The sequence below is a fragment of the Salvia hispanica genome, chromosome 3 (assembly GCF_029641045.1).
Source record: "Salvia hispanica isolate PSC_SH4W2 chromosome 3, Shi_PSC_v1, whole genome shotgun sequence".
Taxonomy (NCBI): Eukaryota; Viridiplantae; Streptophyta; class Magnoliopsida; order Lamiales; family Lamiaceae; genus Salvia; species Salvia hispanica.
The window spans coordinates 31,461,959-31,482,346 of record NC_142694.1 but is presented as its reverse complement, the minus strand read 5'-3'; the positions used below and the strand labels follow the sequence as shown (position 1 = coordinate 31,482,346).

Genomic DNA, 20,388 nt, shown 5'->3' with positions numbered 1-20,388 from the left:
TATGTGTTTACCAAGTCACTTGTGCAAGTTGTATGAGTGTGTGGGAGACTGTTCGAATCAGACTACAATAAACATTAGTCGACATAATTCATGTAAGAATCTTTCTTGGTTATAATATACTAATAATAAAATATGTGGCTTTATATATATAAACAAAAGGAAATACTAATTTTTGTAGTCAGAAGTCTAATAACTCATTATATAAGGCAGACTATTACTTCTTCACGTGTGGAATTCATCATTGACTCCACCACTATCTTCATCGCACGTTAGCACTAGTTCTTAGTGATAACGACACAATCAATGGAAAACAGAAGACAATTCATTCCTATCAAGACTTGGTCAATGTTAGTATAAGGGGGTACTACTATATTTAATTTGGACACAATATTTTTTTTAAAAATTATATTTAGTGACTTTAATAAAAATAAAGTAAAAATAAAAGAAAAAGAAAATAGAAAAATAATAAAGTAATAGAGATTTAATATGTTGTTTTTCATAAAAAAAAATACTCATTACAGTAGTCAATAGGACAAAGTGAATTCCTTCGCCGTGAGTCAAAGAAAGAGTTAGGGCATCCACAAACGCATCATCTCTTCACTATAGGAAGGTGTGAGTCGAACCCGCAACATCTAGGTTTAAGAACCACACTCCCGATAAAACAATAAAATGAAAAGGGGGCAAAACATCTTTGCTGATTTTTCATTTGTTCAATTTCTCATTACGGATGCTCTTACTATTCTTCTACATAAACATTATTATTCTTATATTTAAAAGTTACTACTTATTTATTAAATGTATTGTTCTTATTAATAAAAGATATTGGTCTTGGTACATATAGTATACACCAAGATCATACCCCTTTTTGTTAATGGCATAGTGCCACGATAGTGATATCATGTAGCCGATTTTGAAATATTCCACTATCCTATCCAAGTATGTGACAAATATATAAGACATCCAAGAAAGTTTATTATTGATAAATTGTCATCAAAATGAGAATAATATTTTTGGACGGTGACAACAAACAACAAATACTTCACATCTCATTTATTTGAGAAAATATACCCTTTTACAACAAATTTGTATACAAATCTACTTATTCCACCGTTGCACTAGATCATTCTTTAATCTAAAAATGTCTCATCAACCAAGTTGCATCCTCTATCGCACTTGGTTTCAAGCAAGGGCATCTAGAAAAATGACAATAGACGTCTTTCTTTAAATTATTTTTAAACTAAAAACGTTTTACCAACTAAGTTACATTTCATCATTCATTGCACTAGATTTCAAGCAAGCGCATCTAGAAAAACCATAATGAAGGCCTTTCTTTAGACCATGTAAAAGGAATGACATCTCAAATAGGGAAACAAGGGGAAAGAATAACAAATTCCTAAGTCAGTCAAGCAAAGGGAATGTGTATCTGTGTGTGTTTCAAGAATACAGACCACATATTATCCACAAATGCATGACTTAGAAAACCTCTGCACTAAACTACACTCCAAATTATCATAATCATGCTCAAATTTCCTTGCTAAGCCTAATTTCTGAAGCATGTTTCCACCAAACAACTACATACAAGTCCACCTTTAAGCAGGTTTCCTAAGACCTTCCTCTCTTCTGCATCTTCTTCCGTGACGAAGTTCTATAAATTGCACAACACGTTATTACACTACTTAGTTGTATGCTAAATAGGGAGTGTTTTATCACATTGTGTAAGAAGAGAGATGGCTAAGGGTGGCCGATCACTGGAAGAAACGCCTACATGGGCTGTTGCGGTCGTCTGCTTTGTGCTGTTAGCAATTTCTATTGTGATAGAGCACATTTTCCACCTAATTGGGAAGGTAACATTGTTTTTTCTTACTAGTTCATAAACCTTGATTTTGGGAAGGTAACATTATTTTCCCTCTGCAGCTACTGAAAAAGAGAAACAAGAATGCTTTATATGAAGCACTTGAGAAGGTTAAATCAGGTTGGTGAGAACTAACAAAAATATACTACGTTTTTTGTCGCGTTTTATCTGATGAAATGTGTTTTTTCTTCACTCAGAGCTCATGCTACTCGGTTTCATATCACTACTGCTAACGGTGGGGCAGGGGAAGATAGCAGAAATCTGCGTATCAAAAACCATTGCAAATTCTTGGCATCCATGCGACAAGAAGCAAGAAACGAGGAAGTATGGGGTTGGTTTGGCTGGAAACCAGCGAAGGCGGTTGAGTGCTTATTCTGACTATGGTGAGACTCAGAGACGTATTCTGGCTGGTGGGGGATACGACAAATGCTCGAAAACAGTACGTAGATTATTATATTTCCTTAAGTAGAACATGTTATGAGAACATATTTAGGCCTACCTATCTTATGGTTCTGTGATTTTTTATTACATGCATAAATAGACCAATGTGTTTTCACTTCTCTTGCAGGGAAAAGTTCCGTTTATTTCCTACGACGGAATTCACCAACTGCACATATTCATCTTTGTGCTGGCTATTTTTCATGTTGTTTGCAGTCTAATCACTTTGGCTTTAGGCAGAGCTAAGGTAGACATTGATCTTCTTTTACAATTATTTACCATTTGCTGTATAGTTATATTTCTACTTCATTCACATAGATGAGGAAATGGAAGGCATGGGAAACAGAAACAAGGACGTTCGAATATCAGTACTCACACGGTATCGTCTAAGTCTCTTGCACAACATGATTTCATTCGATTTTATTTCTATTTGAAACTACTAAACTGAGATGTAAGAATTTATGACATACCTTGCAGATCCAGAGAGATTCAGATTTGCAAGAGAGACCTCTTTTGGGAGAAGGCATTTGAGCTTTTGGAGTCAATCTACTATCCTTCTTTGGGTGGTGAGATAAAATCTGAACCCTTTTTCTACACAAATCATCAAGAAATAATTAACTATTTTGACTCTCAAAAGAGTAGATTAATGAGAAATGATTTCCCAACAAAGCACATAGAAATACATGTTTATGAAGCAGTGCAGTAGTAGAAAACTTATATCAGTTCTGTTTCCCAAAACCTTCAGGCATGTTTCTTCCGGCAGTTTGTCAGGTCAGTCGCGAAGGTGGATTACATGACTCTGCGCAACGGCTTCATTATTGTAAGTCCTTGAACATTCATTTTGACCAGTGGGACGATTTCTCAATCTCTCTCGGCATGAACAGGCACATCTGGCACCACGGAGTCAAACAAAATTCAATTTCCAGAACTACATTAAGAGGTCGCTTGAGGAAGATTTCAAAGTCGTCGTAGGTATCAGGTTCGTGCTACTACTGCCCCTCCAATCATTCACAGTTGCCATAACAATAACAGCTCCACCTTATTTCTGCAGCCCTCCCATCTGGTTCTTTGCAGTTCTGTTCCTGCTATTCAATACCCACGGTAAACGAGCTAACACTTCCGAAACCATATATTTATCCATCAGAATCTCAAGTTTCTAATATCTTATCTGATAATAAACTCAGGCTGGCATGCCTATCTATGGCTACCATTTCTCCCCCTCATTGTAAGACAAATTCTACATCTCCCACATCCATAGTATCTCCGGTTGATCAAAACTGAAACCTAATCACCCCATCTCTACAGATTATCTTGCTGGTTGGAGCAAAACTACAGTTTATCATCACCAAAATGGGACTAAGGATTCAAGAAAGAGGGGAGGTTGTAAAAGGGACCCCACTAGTACAACCAGGGGATGAACTCTTCTGGTTCAAACGCCCACGCCTCCTACTTTACCTCGTTCATTTTGTTCTTTTTCAGGTATTTCAATGTCAATGCACAACATATAGTTATCATATTTGTTGATCACAGTTTCCACCATAGCTGAGTTGCAGATTTTACCTAACATGTTGCTTCATTCTCTTCTCTTTCAGAACGCGTTCCAGCTAGCCTTCTTTGCCTGGGCTTGGGTAAGTGCCTGCACATTAAATTAATTAAGTTAATTATATGGAGTATAAAAGATGTCTTCTCCAACAAAAATTCATGCATCGCAGTATGAGTTTGGGGTGAGATCCTGCTTCCATCAGAAAACAGAAGATATTGTCATCAAAATAACAACAGGGTGAGTCAAAACGATTTCGAAAACCAGAACTCCTTCTTGTTTATATTTACTAACACTAGTCATAACTTCAATTGCAAAAGGGTACTGGTACAAATACTCTGCAGCTATGTTACTCTTCCACTCTACGCCCTAGTCACACAGGTTAGTACTTGAGCTTGATCATGTGTGTCCAAGAGAAATTAATTTGACATAAGTGTTAACATGCTATGAGAAATATACAGATGGGCTCGAACATGAAGCCAACAATCTTCAACGAAAGAATAGCTAAAGCACTGCATTCCTGGCACCAGAATGCAAAGAAGCAGATAAAGAAGAACCATCACTCTGGTTCAGTGACTCCAGTATCTAGCAGGCCAACTACTCCCCTCCACGGCTCGTCCCCTGTTCATCTGCTGCGTTATTACAGCAATGAGCTCCACAGCGACCCTGCTACTCCAAGAACACACAATCACAGAATTGAAAACCCTGTTCATCTGCTGCCTTATTACAGCAATGAGCAGCTCAACGTCGACCCTGATACTCCAAGAACACCCAATCACAGAATTGAAAACTGGCAGGCTGAGCAAGATGAAATCATATTGTCTCCCCATGGTAAAACAGCTCAAGAACCGGTCGAAAAGGAGATGGAGACTAGACATCATGCAGACCCTATGACCTCACAGAACAACCTTGATCATAAAATCAATGTAAAGGATTTTTCATTTGATGGAAGATCAGCAGTTTGAATTGCCACTAGCTTATTCTTTCTTGCCAATTTAGTTGTGAGTTTTCCACTGTATATCTTTGGTTCAAATTGAAAGCCATGCTTTCATCAAATCTTTATAACTCAATCATCATACTATACATATATACTGATTATGTCCAGCAAAAACTAAGCAAATCTCATAATTATGACAAAAAACCAGTAATATAAAGAAAATAACTCTTTGATTAAGCTCAATGAACCCAATCTCATATACTCATGCCACAAGATTAAGCCAGCTAATATCGATAATTGATTAAAACTGGCATAGTAAGAAACTAAATTACTAAAGTCAGTATTATATATAGTAAGACGGTGATCAAAGTCATATATCTATACGCACACTCAAGTTTGAACCAATCATCAATCAATCCAAACACCATCACCACCACGGAGGCGAAGAACGAGGTGCAGAGTCGACTCCTTCTGTATATTGTAATCCGCCAGTGTCTTCCCGTCTTCAAGCTGCTTGCCGGCGAAGATCAGCCTCTGCTGATCCGGCGGAATCCCCTCCTTATCCTGAATTTTCTCCTTCACATTATCAATCGTATCATCGCTCTCCACCTCTAGAGTGATCGTCTTTCCCGTCAGTGTTTTGACGAAGATCTGCATACCTCCGCGAAGCCTCAGCACCAGGTGCAGAGTGGATTCCTTCTGAATGTTGTAATCAGCTAGGGTTTTGTCGTCCTCGAGCTGCTTCCCGGCGAAGATCAACCGCTGCTGATCCGGCGGAACTCCTTCCTTATCCTGAATTTTCTCCTTGACGCTGTCGATTGAATCGGAGCTCTCGACGTCGAGAGTGATCGTCTTCCCGGTTAGGGTTTTCACGAAGATCTGCATCTTCAATTTGGGGGAAATTGTGATTTGTGAGAGATTGCAGAATGCTGAGATGAATAGACTCTGCAAACGGAGGAGTCTATTTATATGCCGCGGGAGATTGGAGGTTGGCGCGTTTGGAAAGTTCGAATTTAATTATGCTTGTCACAAAATATTTCTCTGTTTCAAATATAATTTCCTTTTAAGCGTAATTTAACATTACTGCAAATCTACAACGTTTAATTCATTAAATTATAAATATACTCTCATTATTGCTGCTTCTGTTATAGTTAATCATAAATCATAATGACGATATATTTATAATTTAATGAATGTCTATTCTAACATAAATATTTGCATATAAATGACAAATTAAAAAGTTTATGGTCAAAATTGCTTAATTTCGACTTGCAATCTGTGTGGAAATATTTATTGCTGGATTTCAATATACTTATGACGCCACAAATGGACGAACAATTTGACTGTTTAATGTGTCGTAGACGATTGACACTACAATATACATTGATTTTAATTGGTTCTAATTTTTCGTCCAACATAAGTTGTTTATATTGGCAAAGAAAATCCTAAAACAACTCGTATCTTCTTTAAAATTTGGTCCATTAGAATACAATTAATTTGTTACAACTTTGGGCTAGCCAAACCATTATTTTCAATAATCCTTTTGAGTAATTCTTGAAGCCTACATCATGAATACATCGTGTTATGCATTTTTGAACTTTTTTTCTCCATCTCTTGTTAAGATAGGTCGTGATGTAATAAGCACTTCATTTGGTCTTGAAATGTTCACTTAATGTATATTTTGTAAGAAAAAACGTGAAGAAATTTGAAAAGCTTTAAGCTTTTAATTTTCCAAGTCTCTTGCCCGTTCATATGGTGTAACCTATATAGTCACTCTTATCCTATAAATAGATGTGGATTTGAGAGATGGAAAAACACACAAACATCATTCTCTCGTCTCTCTAAGCTCTCAAGCATTCTAGTTTGCATATAGGAGCATTGCATTGCTCGGTTCTCACCTCCAATTCAAGTTCGCCGGAGCCTACGAGTTTGAGGTGCTTCAACTCGGTAGGAGGAAAGTCGTTTCATCTTTGGGGACGTTGCGCCAATCCGCGAGCACTAGCCGGGACGTATCTCGTCTTGCAGAGAGAGGGATACCTCGACTCAACTTGAAGAAGACAATAGTTTGTATTCTTGTTACTTGCATTGTATTTCCTTTGATATATTTACCTTCTAGTTTTTTGTTCTTTTGTAATAGCAAAAGTTGCCCGTGTAAAGGCTATACTATTTATTTTGGACAAGAGATATCCATGGAAATTGCATGAATAGGGAATGCAAAGATCGATGATAGTAATTAAGAGTAAAGGCCAAAATTGGTCCTGAACATATGACCGTTTTACCTTTTTGATCATAAACTTTATCTTTTGAATTTTTTGGTCCTGCACATATGGAAATTTGATCATTTTGGTCCTCCGTCAATAATTTCGTTAAAAACTAACGGTCAATCCGATTTTGACCAAATTATACTCTTAATTCTGATTTTTAATTCACTAAGTAATCTCCTAATTATTTTAATAAATATCCATTTACAATCTCCATCAATAATTTACTAATTAATCTCCATCAATTAGAATTATTTTTAAATTCATTATCACTCCTGTTTAATTTGGGAGTTTCATATCTCAATTCACGTCGCACACATTGTGCAAATGCAATGTTGCCGGCGTAGGTTACTAACATGAGCAGGGTGTTAACCACTTCATATGAATACCACTTCTGCAGACCCAACTGCGCCTCCGCCTCCACCTCCGCCGCGGTCATCCTTCAGCTGCGATCGCCACCCCATCGAGCAATTCACCGGATTCTGCCCGTCCTGCCTCTGCGAGCGACTCACAACCCTCGACAGCTCCTCCTCCTCGCGCCGCCCCTCTTACGCCGCCGCCGCAATCAAATCCCTCTTCTCCTCCACTTCCAAGCCCAAGCCCTTGAAACCCACCACTACCTTCATCCCTGAACTCCGCCACTCCAAATCATTCTCCGCATCCAAAAATGAAGCTTTATTAGGGCAGCTATCCTTCAACCCCCAATCTCCGTCAATTAGTATTATTTTTACTTCTAATTTTATATGGATATTTGTTAAACTAATTAGGAGATTAATTAGTGAATTAAAAATTAGAATTAAGAGTTTAATTTGGTCAAAATCGGGTTGACTGTTAGTTTTTAACGGATCTATTGACGGAGGACTAAAATGACCAAATTTCCATATGTGCAGGACCAACAAATCCAAAAGATAAAGTTTAGGATCAAAAAGGTAAAATGGTCATATATTCAGGACTAATTTTAGCCTTTACTCAATAATTAATGACCAAAGTTTACTCAATAATTAATGGTACTTCTACAATTCTGTTGAACGTTGATTAATGATACTTTCTCGCTCAAAATTAACCGGTGTGTTTTTTATGATATTGTGAGAGAAAATAAAGTAAAATAAAAAGTGACAGAAAGAGTTAACTGATATATTCATCACAAAATTTAAGTAAATTAGATGAATGGATGCCAAATAAAATATGAGAAATTAAAAGGTTTGATATTTACTGAAAAAAGCAAATGACGTGCTTAAAAGACATTCCAAGATGAATATTACATGTCAATTAACTTGGAATATTGAAACTTGAGAGTACTATTTACTTTTATACTTCATTCGTCCCATTTTAATTAATTTGTATTCCAAGTTAATTTATTTATATTTTTTTTTCGGAAAGTATATGATACTTTTCGGAGTACAATAATTTTTCTCATACTTTACTCTATTTATTTTATCATATTTCATATTTTTTCCTTTTACGCTTCTTTCTAGTACTACTTATTTAACATACTAAATAGTTATAGTATTTTTAAAAATTCATATGCCCAACAAATTATTTTAAGATGAAGGCAGTATAAGAATTTAAGTTTAAAGTTATAAAAGAAGTAAAATACCAATTATGTCTTCCAAAAAGAAGCAATCTCACACGTAGTCGTATACTGATTATCTCAAGCAAATACCAATATAAAGAAATTAAGTCTTTGATTAATCTCAATGAATCAATCTCATATATTCATGCAACAATATACAGCATATTTCTATTAAGACTTGCAAAGTAAGAAACTAGTAGGAGTAGTAGATAGTAGAATGTATAGTAACACAATAATCAAAGTCATATGAACACTTTCAATTTTCAACCATCATCAATCAACACAAACATTGTCATGATCACCACCACGGAGGCGAAGGACGAGGTGCAGAGTCGACTCCTTTTGGATATTGTAATCCGCTAGTGTCTTCCCATCTTCGAGCTGCTTTCCTGCAAAGATGAGTCTTTGTTGATCCGGGGGAATCCTTTCCTTGTCTTGAATTTTCTCCCTGATGTTTTCGATTGAATCATCGCTCTCGACATCAAGAGTAATGGTCTTTCCGGTTAGCGTTTTCACGAATACCTGCATCTTCTTCAATTATGCGTTCATGAGATTAGGGGGAATCATGATTTGTGATATTATTGCAAAACGCTGAGATGAATAGATTTTGCAAACAGAGGAGTCTATTTATAGGCAGTCTGAGATTGGCGTGTTTACTTGTGATTAAATGTCATTTTTTAAATATTTTTAATTATGCTCGTCATAAAATACTTTTCTCTAACATTACTACATTGTTTTATGCATTGAATTATAAAAATATTCTCATTATTGTTGGTCTTCATTATGGTTAAAAATTAACGAGAAAATATTTGTAATTTAATGAACAGTCTATTCGATTAGAAGATAAATATTTGCAAATAAATGACAAGTTTAAAAAATCATGGTAAAAGTTCTTACATTCGCAATTTTCAAATGTCCCCTCTATTTTATATCCCCTCCATCCAAGTCACATGAGGTATTAATCGATTCATTTTCCAGTTTAATTAATTTTTATTCTTTTTGGGAAAACAATACTTTTTTCAATTTTCCTCTTATGAATCATAGTAGTTCTTTATTTAACATTTTAACATAATAAACGTACTTTTTCAAAATAAAATAAAGTAAGTTATACCGGGAGAGAAATGTTAGTTCAATAATTACATTAATCACATTGTAGTTTCAAAAGTAATCCATTTCCCTCATTGCGGGGAATAATTTGAACTGAGGAATAATTTCCAATTACATTTCCTGAAATAGTAACAAATTCAAGAAGATAGTTTGTTGTCATCAACTGCAGATTGCTTGCAGATTGGGCATAAGTTCTTCATTGACAGCCATTTCTTGATGCATCCCACATGAAAATCATGCCCACATTTTAAACTCCCAACTTCATCCATATCCATGTATTCCTCCTGCCACCACCACAGTTTTTTAATCACTCTTGCAACTTTTCAAAGATGAATGAATGAGAGAGAGAGACTCACCAGACAGATGACACACGTTGCGCCGTCTTGAGATTGGTTCGACGAGCGATAGATGGATTGAGTCAGACACTTTGACACCGAGCCGTCAGACAAACCTGTGCTGACACTTCCGATCCTCTCTCCCAGTGCAAGCAGCTCCTGATCATATACCGATATGCTCGTGTTTCAGTAATTGAGATTCAGAGTTACAAAAGTGTTAATTTAAACTTTTAAGTGACCTCATAGCTCATGTTGTCTGTGTCAAGCCTCATCTCCCTGTGCTGGTCGTAAGGAGCCCTCGAGCCATAATACGTAGAGTAGCTCGCTGCCATAATAGCCTGAAATTCATCCCCATGAGAGCATGGAACACATGGGTATACACATTTATGGATAGAGCAAGTTGCAGCAAAATGTAGGTTTGAAAAGGTGAAACGAGTCTCCGCATAATTTGGATGCGAAGCAGTGGCTTAGATCCATACCTCATGCTCATGTGCAGCTCGATTGGGTGCACTTGACTCCCCAGCAACGGGTCTATATGCGTCACTTGTTCTACCATTCCTTTCACTATAATGAAACCCTGGGGTAGAAAAGGCCTGCGAATGTCTAGGAGGGAAACTGTCTGCTGCCATTGCCGGCCCTTCGCCAGAAACAGCAACCTGCCTTTGGTAGAAGTTGCCTGATGAAGAAGCCCAATATGTGTGGGCAGAACTTTGGTCGTAACTGCTTTGGACCTCTACGCGAGGTTGATTCAAATAACCATAACTATTTTGAGGGATAGGAGCATTATTGTTGTAACCACCGCTGTCCACCGAGCCATTAGCATGACTGTTTAGTGCATTGAGGGTGTTCGGACCGCGACCAAAGGAACTTGAATCTGCAATATCAGCTCAAAGATTATCCTAGTACAATAATTTACATTTCTGAATATGATATTGTATAGATTCATGAAAAACTAACCTACACCACGTGGCCCCCCATGGCCAGAAGGCGATACGAGACAATGATTCCAATCCGTTATGGAGACGTTTGAACTCTGCCTCGAATAATCCAGTGTAGTAGATCGGTCAGCGGGTCGGTTAGAGAAGGAACGATGCATAGAATTGCTTGGCATATGTGTTCGGGCCAGTTCAGGTTCCTGGTCAACTACAGTTCTACTTCTCACATTCCGATGTGTACCTTCACCACCAATAGAGAGGCCGTTAACTCTGTAGCCCGGATGATACTCCCGAGGCATATGATACGGTCCTGTGTTCTGCTTTTCCTGCCATGGATCAGCAGGTAAGAGCAAATTTGATGAGCTTCCAGCATCGTAATATCTGCTAGTAGAACCCCTGTCATACAGCTGAGGGGTGCTTGGACTTTTCCGCTTGTGTGGTCCTCTACTGCTGCCCATTGTTGCTGGATTAACAAAACCACCATGTGCTCCAGGGACAGTCTGCCCACTGAGGTTCGAAGAAGGTGGAGGGCGAGAATAATTATTCGGCACCATGTGGAAATTTCCACCGGCAGGCTGGAGCAGAAAAGGATCGCGAGATGGACCAGGAGCCTGTTGTTGAAGGCCTGGAAATTCAGCAGGGGCAATCGATGATGAGTTTATTCGTGCCCTAGGAGCAGCAGGAGTCCACTGGGGAGGAAAGGTTCCGCCATTGATACTTAAGTTCTGCCCAGGATGAGTTGGATGAACAAGAGAATTGCTATCAGAAGCAACGGCCCTTCCTACAATCGTAACAAGAAGTGAGCATAAGGCGATATATGAAATTAAAAAAGCTGTTGGAAACTATTATGGGGTATCATCAGTTTATTCTTGCTTATACAGAGACCTAACATCTAGTCACTAATTTTATGAGTATTTTTCACCTATAAAATCCATCTTGCTTATATGGCTTGGAGTACTAGTATTTCATTGTAAAACAGAATGGGCTGCAATAATAAACAAAATCTCATCGATGCCTATGGACCTCTAGATATGCAATGATTTTATTTTGCATAACCCTGACTGTTGTAGTTATAAGCAAGGATCTTCTGCAGCCAAAAGGATATTATTTCAAGTGTGAAACAGTTCCTATTATGAGGAAAATCAGTCACCAAAAGAAATTACCGTAGCCATTTCCGTTACAAAGGAAGTAATGGAAACAAGAAAAGCCCATGCAAGTGAAATATTAGAATCTTTTACCCATAAGCAAGAAGGGTTGCTCAGTGTGATCCCGCCCCTGATGACCATCAGTATCGATAATTTGGGGTGCGTTGAACATGTTTCTGTGCCCCATAGCTTATGGACCTGTCGATAAATATACTTTTTTCAGCAGATGAAAACCTGCACAAGCACGCATTTTCATCATTAACAAGATCTTGTGCCACTGACCAAAAAAAGAGGTTAAGCAGAACAGAATAATGTTTTATATGGGCTAATAATTATACAGCAACAAGAAAGCTTTTGACAACTACTTAAAAGTGCTTGTATCTTAGGAAAAACTGGCATATATCAAACACATCACGTTGAGCACAGGAACTAAATAGGGTATAGAAAGGGAAGCATTTGAAAGTTATTAGCAAAGTACAATGAAAACATCCCAAACAGACCTCGGTAACAGTATCTGTTTCCATCCACTCAAAAGAAGGTAAATTATGGGCAAGTACATCCAAATTGTGTTTGAGAAAGCTTTACAAACAAAACAGTAGAAAGTAAAGAACGAAAATGTAATTTTTCAGTTCATGCATCCAAGATAGATTACATGAATGTCATCTAATCAAGGACCATGTGTAATAAGTTAATAAGAAACTAATTCCAAATTTTCAAAGAGAAACTAAGGATTTCTCGATACATGAGACTGCGAGATTTGTCTTTCACTATCAAGTCGTAGTGAGCTAAAGCAACACAAGGAATAATCAGCAGTTGTGCTACTGATGTATATGACCAGCTCTCTATCTAAGAACTAAAGCAGTGATACTAATGTGCTACAGGATAAATCCCACGAACTGAACATGGTTAATAGGCATAGTCCTCGAACTTACCCTTGTTCAACCCACCTTATCTAATTTTCAGCCACCACATGAGTAAGATGATAAGATCATAACCAATAACTTCCAAATTGGCTTAAGCATCAGTAGATCATACAGAAACATTACAAATATAATCGTCGGTAAGCATCTGAAATTCAAGGAAGTCATGCTGCTGTGAGACAAGCAGCGATATGGGGACGTCATTGAATAGCAAGTATTCAATCACTATAAGTCTTGACGTCGATGTAAGAGAAGATAACACTGATTCCTAACTCTTTCTCGACCAAGGATATGATCAGCACATCCAAAACTGCAACCCAACTTAGTATGTACGACAATTCCAGCTACTCCTCATCACTAAAGGTAGGAGATTGCTACACATTCTAAATGCCGTAAAAGAGCTTTAGAACATCTAGCATTCCAGTGGGACATTTATGATATTTTGTGCCTTCAAGAAATGAAAATAATACTGGTTGTCATAAAAAAATTTAGCACCCAAAACGCCAACTAGTAATATTCAAGATTATTGGAAGTATACAATATAACTCAGTGGGTGAGCAATGGAACCTCACTCTCAAAACCAGGTAATAATGTCCCTACATTCGACTTTCGAGTGTTTCTTTCCCAACTCATAGGCTGATGCATTAAATACTGCCACTGCAGCAGGTCAATCTAATAATCTTTGGAGGGAACACCATAAATCAAAATGACATCTGTTCATCAATGATCCAAATGGACCATAAAAGTGCCTGCAATAGCATTCATAATTCAGATTTCTATGTTAAAGAGGCTAAGCACTAAGCAGCTACCCACTAGTGTGTGATATATGCGCCTAGGAAATATGTGCTATTTCTGTTTTATCTCTTTTAACATGTTATGGATGATTTTGCTGCATAAGATGGAAAAAACTAACATCTAATTACATTGTCCACATATGGACAAAGCCTTGTCGCATAGCCAAGTGTAGAGCAAACTGATGCAAAATGAGAAAGTTAGTTATCAAAAAAATATGTGTGTGTGGGTGTATGACTCTGTACACTAGAGATATAGAAAGTGATGGAGAGTCATGTAACCTGTATATAGTTCTCTCTTCATAAGCCATGCCCATTCATGTTAATTTTTAGAAAAGAATATGAGCAAATTTAATATGGTGGGTCGTCGCCAGAAACAGGCAGAAGCAACAGGAGTGCCCTAAGTTTGAACTATTAGGCTTGATATACAGATTCTTACAAAGATCTTCGATTAACTTATGCAAACACCAACCGCCCTGCATTTTGAAAACATCTAAAACTATTTGCTATGGAGATTATCCAAAATAGAAGGAGAAATCATTTTGAAGTTTTAAACAAGTTAATCATCAAAAAAACATTTGCAAAATCACAATACCATCCCAGAAGAAGACATGAAATATCAATACGAATGACCCATACATTGAATTACTTATAATAATGTGATAACAAAAAACAAAAAAGTAATAGTATAATTTCTCATACACAGAAATATGATTCATATTAAACCATATAAACATCTTCAAATTACTGCAGTTAATCTGTGCCATTCAACAAGAAATTTAACAAACAATAGTGGTATTACTGACACGATAAATTTAAACCAACAACCTCTATGTACATTATACATTGGATGACATATGTTTGCTCGGCGTCAAGTGTGAGGTAACCACCTAACAGTCTGAAATATTTTGGTCATTATATAATTAAGTTTGCACAATAACCACTTTGATAACCCTTCTTATACCACTTTGATAGCCCTTCTTATACCTCTGTTACTATAACTTGTAAGAAATAACCATTTTCCTGATTTCCAGCATTATGTTATAGATAAGCTACTGGGAGAGATATTTTCATTCACGCATAAGTTGAGGAATTTTTTATTCACTTCCGGAGTAAACTAAAAGCAATTTCTCAATCAAGACTCAACGCGATTTGCGTAAAGATGAAACTATTTACTATGAGAAACCATATCAAAATGAAATGCCCTTTTAAGCCCAATTATCTGACTCGAAAAAATATACATTATGTAAGGATATAGATCACCAAACCTCGTTTCGAAAACATACTCTGCCTAGAAAGAACTGAACTTAGTCAGAAACTAAACAGAGAGCTGCAGAATGAAATACAGGCTATATTTTTTCTCCAAACAACTAGGATCCTTCCCTTTAAAATCAATCAAAATCCTCAAATATTTATAAACACAAAAAAAGTAAAACAACAACATCCTGATTCCAAATCACACAGAACAAAATCTAAAACCCAACTGTTCAAAAACTATACACAATCCAAATAATCCATACCTTAACCCGATCAAATTTAACGACAGAGTTACTGCAATTATTACTGGAAAATTAGTGATCAAATCACCACCACCACAACAAAATCAAAAGTATAAATGAACAAGTTGAGAAGCCAGAAAAATTAAAACAAAGCCAACTATGACTTAAAAAAGGACTTAAATGCTAACACGCAAAGAACAGAATCTTACCGAAATTAGACCGCGATCATCGAAACAACATCATGAATTAAAAAGGAAACGGAAAGTGAGAGAATTTTTTCAGTTAACGAATCATCAAGCAACAGTTATACATTAATACGAAGCAAAATAATCAGAAACGGGAAAAAAGTAAGGTGATGATTGAATTCGATTGGCGGAAAAGGGAAATAGAGAATACGAACCTGTGTTGTTCGGTGATCGGACGCTTCCGATGAATGATCGGCGGCGGATTGCGTGTATGGCAAAGGAGAGAGACGAATTGGAGAGAAACGGTGAAGAATTGTGTATAAAATATTCACGTTTCTCTGCGTTTACGCATTACCTGCAAAACTTGATATTGTAATTTTGTGGAAAGGATTTTGATTATATTTGCTGATTATCAAATTATAACCAATTCTATAATTATACCTTTTGCTAAAAGGGAAGATTTTGGCGATATTTATTCATGAGAATTGATAACCAATATAATTGTACCCTTGTGTAAAGGGTGATAACAAGTAGTATAGTACAAATTGAAATATATGGGTTGTTTTGGATTGGAAAATTGTATTTCGAAATTTTAAATATATAGCGTTTTTGGTTTATAATATTCAATCTTACAATCCAGTTATAGATGGATAATTATGAGATAATTAATTATAGCTAGTCTTGTTTAATTAAATTAATTTAATTATGAAATAATTAATTATAGTTAATCTTATTCAATTAAAATAATTTCACAACTCAATCCTAAATTATATTTTCGCAGTAGTTTTGCTTATACTGCTTCCATCCATTAATTATTTGAGTTGGTTTGCCTCGGCTCAGATTTTAGCATATAGTATAATGGATAGTTTGGTTGAAAAAATTAGTGATGTATTAGATCAATTACCAAATTAAATTTTTTTTAATAATATCAATTAATCGTTAATGAGCGAACAAAAAGAAAAGGTAGGATTATATATGATAGGCTAGTGTTATAGAGTTAATATCTTTGAGGGATAAATACAAATTATAATATACTATTTGACCATTTCATGAAAGGACGAGGCTGAATTTAAAAATTTACGATCCAGCATTAGAATTCCGTATTTTGAAAATACAGGGTTATTTTAAGAGTGTTTCAGACTTGGTACTCCCTTCGTCCAAGCTAAGATGATACATTTCTTAACCGACACGTGATTTTGGAAATAATTGGCTAAAATGTTTAATTAAAGAGAGAAAGGTGGATGTAAGTATTACTCACTCTGTTCGCGAATAGGAGTCTCGTTTTGCCGTTTTGGAGCATCCCCCATCGGTGCTCGCCCCGAAGAATGGCGTCCGTGCCGACGGCGTGGCACACCCCTATCCGCCCGCTGTGCTCTTGCCGATGGCACGGACGTGCTACGTGCTCGATATATCATTGGTATTTTTTTAAAATCGAAAATAATACTAAAAAAAATCAGATTCCCAAAAATATAGCCGTTTTATTACCGTTTTTTTAAAAAAAAATTGAATTTATTTTTTAAAAATTTAATCCCAAAATCATCTATAAATACACACATTCATCATCCATTTTTTCATACAACACATTGAGCTACAAGAAGACCTAATCAAATACATTTGGGCGAAATTGGCCACGAGTAGTGGGTTCTTTTAATTTTATGAATTTAATTATGTAATTTTTAATTTTTAGGATTTAAATTATGTAATTTTTATTTTTTTTAGTAATTGGTAATAGTATTTTAGGTATTTTTAATGCATTTTAATATTGTGGAAATGTTTTTATTTAAATAGAATAATAGAATGGTAGGACCCTTGAGCATGCTCTTGCGGAAGAGTATGGATGTGAGTAAAAAATGAATAAAAGTGGATCCGGGCCCACTTCCATGCTCTTGCCAAAGAACATGGATGGAATGCTCTTAGTCCGTCCGCGAATAAGAGTCCCGGTTCACTATCACCATAAATGGTAAAGAGGTCTCACATTCCAATAATCCATTCTACTCATATATCATTTAAAATTAATATATACAAGTGAGACCCCTATTTCACTAATTTTCTTTCACCCACTTTTCTTAACATTTGTTAAAACTCGTGTCGGAAACAAATGATACTCCTATTTACGAACGAAGGGAGTAAAATAGAGAGAGAAAAAATGATGAATATTTTATAGGAGTGGCAAAAGTAGTTAAGTGTATTAATTGGATAGTGAAAGTTTCAAAAGGGAAATATGTCATCTTAGTTGAGACAAACTAAAAAGGAAAACGTGTCATCTTAAGCGAGACAGAGAAAGTATATTTTAGAAAAAATAGAGATTTTTAAAACATAAAAGTCATTTTTAGTTCATTTAGTTTATATATAAAACTTGGATTTTAAAGACATAGATATCAATTTTCATGATCGTTTTAGTTCATACTCACTTATAATTTATTTGAAATGAACTAAAATATCTTAAAATAATCATTTTTTGGGTTGGACCAAAACGCCTGTAAAATAAGTTGTGCGTGCATCCATATATTCATGTATCCCAATATGTACACTCCCAGTAATATTGTCCCCTTGTTTCGTTAATACATAAATATTTCATTGTTCACATTTTGTTTTTTAAAAATATAAACTCTTTTTCTTTTTTTAGTCGTTTATTAAAAATACAAACACATTATTTTAGAAAAGTCATTCTCGTCTCAACTTCCACTTATCTTTTCTTTATCCACTTTCCTTCATAATTTTTTAAAAACCAATGTCAAACGTGACTGAGCTCCTAATGCCAAATGGAGGGAATATATATGATGTTAGAACGCAGATCACTAACTTAAACCCCTTCACTGTCTGTCAAATGAATCGAATATCTATTATTTTCGTCACTGAATTTATTTATTTATTTTGTTTTTAAAAGGCTCACAAACAGGAGCGGATCTATATTAAGCATAGATGGGGCATTTGCCCACCCCTCATCATATTATTTACCATATGTATACCTTTTCATTTTAGATTTTATTTTTTTAATCTCTCACTGTCGCTCCTCTCTTAAAATTCATTTGTATATAAATTTGCTCCACTCTCTATAAATTTATGATTTCGTCCCGGTTCACAAAAGTTTTATAACCCATTTTAGGCCATGAAAACATAGCCGAAATAAGGTTGAGGTGGACTCCAAACGAACTAATAATAAAAGTATACACGTAAAGCATAGCCAGACACCAAAACATGATCGCGCGACATTCAAGTCCATCTTCCATCATTCTCTTGTCAATCTAGCATGGGCTAGGCCAACTATATAGAAGACGCATACACAACTCATGCACATATTGAAAAAAAATATCAAAATTACAGTAGAGATTATTTATAAAAATTACAGAAATAACCAGAATTTTGACTAAACTTTATAATTTCTCCTCAACCTTGCCTAATAAAAATACTTCCAATAGACATGGAATGGGCCAAATTTATCCATTGCTTTTGGGCTTTATTGGCCCAACCTACAAACTTGGGGTAATAAATTTCTTTCCCGTGGTAAAAAAATGTAAGTACTTACTAAATAAAATAAATATTTTACGCTCATTGTATGTACAATATAATTAGTATTTGGAAAAATACGTAAAATATCATGACCGTTTAAGATATTGGGCACCTAAATATATACAAATTACCTATATTAAAGTATTATTTTACAATCAAAATTAAACTACAAAAATATTTGGTCATCCGAATTTAAAACATTTCAAAAGGAAATATTATTATATGAACACCTGACACCTCCATAATGAAAGAGTGCTAATTAACTTAGCTAGTCACTCCATAAAATCATAACATTCGAAAAGTCTTGTAAATTCTCAATTAGCATTTGACTATTTTATAGAGTATTTAATTTAAAAGAAAAGGCATTACGTTAAAATAGGGAACTATGCAAAATTTATTGGCCATTCCTATATGGCTATATTTATAACCTTCAAATATACATATGGAGTGACTTTTTTGTCATATCGTCACTCAAGAAATAATGGGATCGCTTTTGCTATTTCTTTTTCTTTATATCTATAATCTATCTATAAATATATAAAAGTGGATTTTGGTAAAAATAACAAAAATGCCATTATGAATAATGGCATTTTTAATTCATGTAATAATTGACGGAAGTGGATTATAGGAGTTTTATTTGGAGTAGTGGCTATTGATTACAATTGGAAGTGGACCTTTTATTTTAGTGGGAATAATGGCTCTTAATTAGTCATGGAATATGGTAGGACGGTTAAACACTTGTCCATAAAAGGGACTATAATTTGATTTAGTTTGTTTCAATTGATAACTTTGTCGAATTGTTCATTCTTCATTTTCCATGATAGGTAATCAAAATTACTGCGGTTGAATTTTGACAAAAACTTCAAAATGAATTAATTAGTGGTTGCATTGTTGGTTGCGTTAATTTTCATGCCTTTCAGTCACTAATTGTGTTTGGTCATTTTCTTTGTGTTTTGTCTTTTCTTCTCTTATATGTCTGTGTATGTGCTTTCTTTCAGGGATTCTACTTCCAGCACAATTGATATGACACCAGAAGAAAGAAAAGAGCAACAGAAAAGGGAGGAAGCTTTGCACGCCAGCAGTCTTCGTATTCCTCGAAGGTATGATTTGTTCTGTCATCTAAATTTGTTTTGTTGTCCTTTGATTGTGTCGGGTTTAATGCAAAAAATGTCTTATCCAGGCCACCATTGAATGCTAAAATGTATGCAGACGAGGATGTCTCTTCCTTGAGAAGAATCACCTCAGACACGCAAAAAGGCAGATTAGATGAGGCAGCTAGAGAGGTTCAATGTTGCAGGTGGTGAGGTTGCGATCGATGACGGGCTCGACATTAGGGGTGGCCGAAGGTGACGACCTTCTC

The 20,388-nt window shown here is 35.7% G+C and overlaps 3 protein-coding genes across 11 annotated transcripts; 1 reads left to right on the top strand and 2 right to left on the bottom strand.

The window, feature by feature from the left end:
- The first annotated feature begins 1,383 nt into the window (after positions 1 to 1,383).
- Positions 1,384 to 4,828, top strand: LOC125213267 (MLO-like protein 6). Its single transcript, XM_048113713.2, has 15 exons — positions 1,384 to 1,844; positions 1,915 to 1,972; positions 2,050 to 2,291; positions 2,421 to 2,537; positions 2,609 to 2,669; positions 2,768 to 2,856; positions 3,036 to 3,110; positions 3,175 to 3,269; positions 3,342 to 3,391; positions 3,475 to 3,515; positions 3,596 to 3,769; positions 3,883 to 3,918; positions 4,003 to 4,070; positions 4,151 to 4,211; positions 4,292 to 4,828. The coding sequence occupies exons 1-15, from the start codon at positions 1,728 to 1,730 to the stop codon at positions 4,793 to 4,795; spliced, it is 1,788 nt and encodes a 595-aa protein (XP_047969670.1). The 5' UTR covers positions 1,384 to 1,727; the 3' UTR covers positions 4,796 to 4,828.
- On the bottom strand, positions 4,673 to 9,129 carry LOC125213270 (polyubiquitin 11). The gene is made up of 2 exons (XM_089068194.1): positions 8,890 to 9,129; positions 4,673 to 5,652 (listed from the first exon to the last, which is right to left on the bottom strand). The coding sequence occupies exons 1-2, from the start codon at positions 9,127 to 9,129 to the stop codon at positions 5,176 to 5,178; spliced, it is 717 nt and encodes a 238-aa protein (XP_088924320.1). The 3' UTR covers positions 4,673 to 5,175.
- Positions 9,130 to 9,725: 596 nt separating this feature from the next.
- Positions 9,726 to 15,975, bottom strand: LOC125213268 (RING/U-box superfamily protein). 9 transcript variants are annotated; one of them, XM_089068675.1, is made up of 10 exons: positions 15,734 to 15,918; positions 14,117 to 14,310; positions 13,957 to 14,016; positions 13,056 to 13,792; positions 12,217 to 12,357; positions 11,001 to 11,759; positions 10,523 to 10,917; positions 10,283 to 10,381; positions 10,065 to 10,202; positions 9,726 to 9,992 (listed from the first exon to the last, which is right to left on the bottom strand). In XM_089068675.1, the coding sequence occupies exons 5-10, from the start codon at positions 12,308 to 12,310 to the stop codon at positions 9,846 to 9,848; spliced, it is 1,632 nt and encodes a 543-aa protein (XP_088924801.1). In that variant the 5' UTR covers positions 12,311 to 12,357; positions 13,056 to 13,792; positions 13,957 to 14,016; positions 14,117 to 14,310; positions 15,734 to 15,918; the 3' UTR covers positions 9,726 to 9,845. The 9 variants fall into 9 exon arrangements, with proteins under 9 accessions (XP_088924801.1, XP_088924800.1, XP_088924802.1 ...); XM_089068674.1 differs by lacking the exons at positions 13,957 to 14,016; positions 14,117 to 14,310 and adding an exon at positions 15,960 to 15,975 and having other exon boundaries at positions 15,734 to 15,873; XM_089068676.1 differs by lacking the exon at positions 13,957 to 14,016.
- Between the last annotated feature and the right edge of the window lie 4,413 nt (positions 15,976 to 20,388).

Bases quoted from the DNA above. Each gene is read 5' to 3' on its own strand.
- LOC125213267 (XM_048113713.2), top strand. From the start codon at position 1,728: ATGGCTAAGGGTGGCCGATCACTGGAAGAAACGCCTACATGGGCTGTT. The intron at 1,973-2,049 runs GTTGGTGAGAAC...TTCTTCACTCAG, and splicing joins ACTTGAGAAGGTTAAATCAG to AGCTCATGCTACTCGGTTTC. The intron at 3,111-3,174 runs GTAAGTCCTTGA...CGGCATGAACAG, and splicing joins TGCGCAACGGCTTCATTATT to GCACATCTGGCACCACGGAG.
- LOC125213270 (XM_089068194.1), bottom strand. From the start codon at position 9,129: ATGCAGGTATTCGTGAAAACGCTAACCGGAAAGACCATTACTCTTGAT. The intron at 5,653-8,889 runs GTTTGTGTTGAT...CCCAAATTGAAG, and splicing joins GTGGTGGTGATCATGACAAT to ATGCAGATCTTCGTGAAAAC.
- LOC125213268 (XM_089068674.1), bottom strand. From the start codon at position 12,310: ATGGGGCACAGAAACATGTTCAACGCACCCCAAATTATCGATACTGAT. The intron at 11,760-12,216 runs GTAAAAGATTCT...TTACGATTGTAG, and splicing joins GCAACCCTTCTTGCTTATGG to GAAGGGCCGTTGCTTCTGAT. The intron at 9,993-10,064 runs GTGAGTCTCTCT...TGGTGGTGGCAG, and splicing joins CAACGTGTGTCATCTGTCTG to GAGGAATACATGGATATGGA.